General features: G+C 48.7%; 1 protein-coding gene across 11 annotated transcripts in view; it reads left to right on the top strand.

The window, feature by feature from the left end:
• Positions 1 to 4,501: 4,501 nt before the first annotated feature.
• LOC110071606 (uncharacterized) overlaps positions 4,502 to 6,316 on the top strand; it is a 42,243-nt gene continuing 40,428 nt past the window's right edge. For 3 of the 11 annotated variants that reach the window (XM_078388438.1, XM_078388429.1, XM_078388427.1), the window contains exons 1-3: positions 4,502 to 4,667; positions 5,543 to 5,590; positions 5,862 to 5,945. In XM_078388438.1, coding sequence (XP_078244564.1) covers positions 5,563 to 5,590; positions 5,862 to 5,945 — 112 coding nt within the window. In that variant the 5' untranslated portion in view covers positions 4,502 to 4,667; positions 5,543 to 5,562. Of the gene's footprint in view, positions 4,714 to 5,542; positions 5,591 to 5,861; positions 5,946 to 6,316 lie in introns of all 11 variants that reach the window. The other 8 variants (XM_078388432.1, XM_078388430.1, XM_078388435.1 and 5 more) reach the window with 5 other exon arrangements.

The raw sequence follows: 6,316 nt of genomic DNA, 5'->3' as shown, positions 1-6,316 counted from the left end.
GGAGGCAGTGGAAGACAGGAGGGCCTGGCATGCTCTGGTCCATGGGGTCACGACTTAACGACTAAACAACAACAACATGAGATAGCCAAGTTTGGAAGGTTTTCTATCCTAAGACCCACCACAACCCCCCTTGCCCTGATACACGGACAAAACTTGCAAAAAAGTGAAACCATATTTTGTGGGAAACCCTTTTCTAGTTTTATGGTAGTGGGTTTGGGGACTGAACATTCTGATCATCAGAGCCATTTGTGGGAAACAAGGGAGTGTAACAGGTGGGAGTTGCCAGAAAGTTTGTGAGACGAAAAGGTCCTGTTATTTCTTTCATTTCGTTTCTATACTGCCCCATGAGTGCAAATGCACTGTTCTGGGCAGTGAACAAGCTAAAGGCAAACAGACAACAAATCGAAGAATATATAGAAAAAATAAGGTAGATCCAATGCTGAAACAGGTGGCATGGAGCTTCGTAAAAGAACAGAATAGCAGGGCAGTGGCAAAGAAAACCATAGGAGGTTGCCATCAAAAGCAACTCTAAAGAGCATTGTTTTCAGCAGCCTCTTAAACGTAGGCAGAGAGGGAGGGGGCCAGACACAGCTCAACCGGGAGTCGGTTCCAGAGGACGGGCGCCACTGCCAAGAAGGCCCCGCTTCTAGCTGATGTTTTCTTGGCATGAATGTGGAGGAGCGTTGTTTGAGCAGTTCTGATGTTGTGGGTGGATGATCTTGAGGGATGGCGCTTTGCCAAGTAACAGGATCTTAAACTGTGAAGGGCTTTATATGTGAGCATCGAGACCTTGAACTTGACCTGTGATGCCACAGATAGCCAGTGCAGGTGAGCCACGACTGAGGCGTTGTGGTCAAATTTACCCACACCTGCCACCAGTCTGGTGGCCATATTCTACACACAGTGTTGCAGTAATCGGTCCTGGAGATCACCAATGCATGCCTCAGCGTCTTGAGGGAATCCCTCATCTAGGTAGGAGCACAGCTAGGCCAATACGCCTAAATTGGTTATAGGCTGACCTGATCATGGCTGCAGTCTGGAAACCCCAGGAGAGAGCTGGGTCCAGGTACACACAAAGGTTGCAAACACAATCCCTAAGTACCCATCCAGCTTAGGTAGATTGCCTCCTAGCCTATCTGAAGTACACACCAGGAGGAAGACCTTTTCTGATCGCATTGAAAAAGGGGGAAAGGCTGTCTCCCGCAAATGGGACACCAGAGAGACTGAAGAGAAAGCTTGCCCTATTTGCCTCATGAAAAAACCCACACACATTCCTCCTCCTAGCTCAAAAGTTTTCAGACTCTTGGGCTCCCATCTCAGAGACAAATAAGGAGAATGAGGCAGGCTGGTTTTCAGTCCGGTGTTTGCCTTCCCATCTCCCTTCCCGCCCAAACCCCTTCCTCATGGCTAAAGCCATCAGTACATGGTAATGGTGCTCCCTTTGAGCTATTCTGTCACTATAGGAAGCCTCACGGGAGCAGAACAATAGCTGTTGTTGCTCATGTTGGAGGCTGGATGGCAGACCCTCCCTATCTGGTGCCTGAGGTGGTTTCCTCCCTTGGTCCAGTGTTAGGGCCAGCACTAGTGTAGGTGCTATAGGGAGAGGCCATGGAAACGTCTCTCCCATTATCCACTGCTTGATCATTTCAACTGAAGATGCTCCGGTTTGACTTTGATACTTAAACCCTATAATTCAGTTATGGCCAGCCCATCCAATTTTAGCTACCAACTTCTCGGGGCAGGGACCTGCCATTCTGTCCCATTCTGTCCACCAAGGGAGCAGAACTATGAAGAAAATGCCACTATCAAGAGGCAAGGCTCCCCAGTCTCAGGGGAGGAAGGAGCCCTTTCGTTTCGGGAGACAGGAAAGCATGAGGAAATAATTTTTAAAAAAGCTGCTCAGGCCCCGGGGAGGGTTTCTGGTTTCTCTTCCGGAGAGATCCACACCTTCATCACATTTTCAACTCCCAGGAAAGGCCAAAGGAGGACAACACACTCCCCCCCCCAACTATTCCATGGCCTCAGGCAGTCCACTTGGGTGGGTGGGTGGTGGGATTTGTCCATGAGAGGAGGCCCAAACCCGAAGACACAAGCCATTTTAGAAGCCTATGGTTGCATCACTTCCACTCCAGAGAACTACCTGGAACTTGGACATTCTGCAGCAGTCGTTGTCCTTCGCCCTAATCTCTTTAGGGCGTAAATAAGAGGCTTCTTGATTTGTTTTCCATTTTCATATTTAGAAATTGATTAAAGAAATTAGGAGGGGTCTGAAATCAACTATATGGGGAGGTGAGAGGTGGCGGTTACCCGGCTGGTGTCTATTCAGGTGAGGAGCCATAGAGCAACATCTCTCCTTCCCAATGGCGGATGAGGCAAAGTCCCCCACAGGACGTGCATTCTCCTCCCCTGCCTGATTATTTGAGAAACAGCTGCGGTCCTGTGAATTTGGAAAGTAGAGGCGGGCATGAATAATTTCTGCAGCTTCATCCAAAGCTGTCAGCTGGCCCATTTCTCATCCACCCCCTGGCCAGCCAGGCCACTCATTGGACTTCACGCGCCACCAAAGTCTTTCTTCTCTGGCAGTGCTCCAATCCAGGCTGGGCTGGCCCTTCCCTGACTCCTCAGGCAGCTGGCCACTCTGTCAAGGAGGCAGGACGGGGGACTTCCCCTGTGCAACTGATGAGTGGTTGGCTACATGGGGACGGGACGGACAAGCTCCTGCCTGGATTGGAGCGCTGCTGGAGAAGAAAGAACCCCGTGTGCAAAGTCCAGTGAGTGGCCCGGCCAGCAGGGGATAGGCCAGTACATCACCTATGGTGCTGCGCTGATACCTTTGTACGAAGCTGTATGAAGCGCTTTGTGCCCATCTCTAGTGGAAAGTCTTGGTAATGTCAAATAGTTATTAAATACCTTTTTAAAACTCATACTCATGACTCTGTTTCATTTTCTGAGCTGATTAAACTTGAATACATTTCTAGCTGGGAAAAAAAATAAACATAAAAAAGGCACTCCTAGCCACCACCAAAACCTGGGTATCCAAGCGCACAGATGAATCCAGGAGCACTCACAAGCTGCTAACCTGTATTTTCAGTAGAAGTGTAACCCCATCCAGCACAGTCTGAATCCCTGTTCCGTGATCTGCCTTTTGACTGACCAGGACATACTGTCTTGCATGGAGTAAGTTTCAGTTTATTCACCATAATATACCCTGTTTTACTGACCAGATACCAATACAGAGCCAAAACAGCTTCCTTGGATTTACTGTAGATGGAAATAAGAGGTAGAGTTGGGTGTCATCTAGGGACTGGTGACACCAAACCCCAGTGGTTTTCTGTAGATGTTAAATAACGTAGGGGACACAACCCTGAGGGACACCACAGGCGAACAGCCAGGGCGTCGAAGAAGAGTCCCCCAGAACCACCCTCTGAGTTCTCCCCTCCAGGAAGGACCAGAGCCACTCTAAAACAGTGTCTCCAGGTCCCAGAAGCCCACAATGGTCGATGGTCTCCAAAGCCACTGAGAGGTCCAACAGAACCAACAGTTCCTGGCCGCCCAGAGTGCTATAATATACCAGATGGGCGGGATATAAATCAAATATGAACCTACCCAGCAGTTAAGATCTAACCAGGGGGCCCTTTTGAAAGAGCCATCCCTTAAGGATATAAGAGGGAGGGCTTGTAGAGAAAGGGCCTTTTCGGCAGCAGCCCCCAGACTATGGAATGCCCTCCTGACTGAGATTCGTCTGGCGCCGACGCTGATGACATTTTGGCGCCAGGTCAAAACCTTCCTGTTCCAAATGGCTTTTAACTGAAATAATATCAGCTGTAGGTCTGATGGCAATTTTTAGAATATATATTTTAATTGCATTTTAATTATTTTGCCCTTTTATTTTGCCTTTTTATTGTATTTTAAATGCTGTAAGCCGCCCAGAGACCTTCGGGTGGTGTGGGCGGCATATAAGTTAAATAAATAAATAAATAAATAAATAAATGAATGAATGAATGAATGAATGAATGAATGAATGAATGAATGAATGAATAAATAAATAAATAAATAAATAAATAAATAAATAAATAGGTCCTTCACCAAGAGGGCCAAAGCAGTCCCCGTCCCATACCCCAGTCTGAAGTGAAATGGATCTGGATTGTCTCCTCTAGGAAGGAAACCTTGGAGCAAGTGCCTCCGCCAAGACAGACACCCCCCCAAGACCCCCCGGGAATGGTCTCCAGGCATGAGGGGGACCCCTTTCACTCCGGGAGGCGGGAATGGTAGAAGGCGGCGAGAGAAAGGAGGAGAAGCCGGCTAGGCATCGCGGAGGGTTTCTCTCCGGGCCCGATCTGGTCTTTCCATCAGCTGCCGCCGGCCAGACCCGGAGAAAGGCCAAAGGAGGAGCAAGGCTCTCTTCTCCCCCCCCCATTTCTCTCCCCCAAAGGGTGCAGGCTACGCATTGGGAGGGGGTGAGTGGGTGGGCGTCTCTCCAGCAGGGACTGGGAACGGGCTCGGGCGTCACGTGATAACAGTCACGTGATCGGAGGTCGGCATGGTGCTGGTTCCCAAGTGGGGAGAAGGAGAGGGGAGCAGGGAAGGGGGGTGAAGGTTAGACGGGGCGCGTCACCCCCCCAAAAAGAAACCGGGGTTCTGGAGACCGTGGGAAGGAGGCAAGAGAGGTGAGCGTTCCGGGTGCAGGGATTTCAGCCGGCAAGGCAAGATCTGGTGAGGAAACGAGGCGGATATGGAGAGATGGGCGGAGGGGGGGCGATTGGTGGAGGGCAAGAGAGGAATGGAGGGGGCGTGCTGCGGTGGGGGGGGGTCTGAGGAAGGAGTTTGAGGGAGCCGTGGCTTTCCACGACGACCTGCAGTGTACATTCTGTGTCCTTCCTTTGCTTCACTTGCTCTCCAATTGTGCAGGTTCCGCCTATACTTCTTTCTATGAACGATCTCCAGATGTAGCCAGCAGAGGGAAAATTAGGGGAGAGTTAAAAAAAAAACCCCAGCCACCACCCATCCTGAGACTTAATATTTGTGAACTGTCTGTCCTTGTCCACTGTAGGCTAAACGACCAAAACAAAATGTTGGGACCAAATAGAAACTACAGCTCCAAAGGATGGGGTTTGATTTCTCTGAAAATTTGGGAACATGCAAGAATCAGATTTCGATCAGAGGGAATGCTACTGTGTGGTTATACTGTATACACACACATATAAGGAATACAAGAAATGAATTCCTTATATACATTTGCTCTACAAAGGGCATGTAATTTGTCGGATCAAATTTCTAATGTAGGGATGGAGTACCTTTGGCATGAGCAGATGTGCTGGGACTCCTATTCCCATCTGCTCTGGAAGGAAGGAATAATGGGAAATGTAGTCCAGTACTTGAAAACTTGAAAATACCCTTCCACATTCTAAATGTTTGTGGAGGGTGACTTCTACCTCTTACCAGCATCCAAGCTTGTCACCGGATAGGGACAGGTTCTGGAAGGGACTTTGGCTAATAAAAGCTGACGTGATATCCTGATTTGACTGGGACATCTTGTTTCTAGATCGGCCCATCTTGGAGAACATGGAGAATACATCCCAGCATGACACAGGTGAGGGAATTTAAATCAGAATCCATATGAATTACCTGTGTGTCCATCAAGAGCAAAAACGAAGGCGGTGGAGCCCTCCCTATCTTGCTAGACTGCCAACAGCACCAATAAGGACAAGAGCTGAGGGGAGCTACAGTCTTAGCAAGGTCTGGAGGGCTACCCATTCCTCATTTCAGCATGAGAAATTTGTTTAGAAAAGAATAGCTTGAGTGGGTTGGAGGTCAGTCTGTCTCTTTTAACCCCATTTTCTCCTCCTTTTTCTCTTGATCAGGGTTTCCTAATGTAATAGTCAAGGTGGAAGAAGAGGAAAAGCTGGATGAGCGTGAATTAGAGACTTTCTCAAGGACCAGCTCAGGTGAAGGATGGGCTACCAAGGGCCATTAACTGTAAAGAAATGTCGGAGTCACGTTGCACCTTTCTAGCCTCTTTCCCCTTGCATTCTTCCAGTGCTCCTGCTGCAGGACTGTGTGGTGGAAGTTGACCTTTCTGCAGCCTGTATTTTATTGTTAGCAGTGTGTTCCTAAGGACAGGATCACCAATGAAGTTCTGTGAAAAGTCACATAATTTTCACGTAATTATACTTGTATATAAGCAGAAGGCTTTAATAAAAGCAGCAAATTCCACCCTGCAAGCCTGTTGTACAGCACCCTTCCGCCCATGGCAGCACGGCCAATTAGTCAAGGGTAAAGGGCCCCAGCCAGTGAACTGATGAAACCTTTTGGCTCT

Source organism: Pogona vitticeps, chromosome 2 (genome assembly GCF_051106095.1).
Source record: "Pogona vitticeps strain Pit_001003342236 chromosome 2, PviZW2.1, whole genome shotgun sequence".
NCBI lineage: Eukaryota > Metazoa > Chordata > Lepidosauria > Squamata > Agamidae > Pogona > Pogona vitticeps.
The sequence above is the reverse complement of the archived record's forward strand: the minus strand, read 5'-3'. Positions and strand labels throughout refer to the sequence as shown.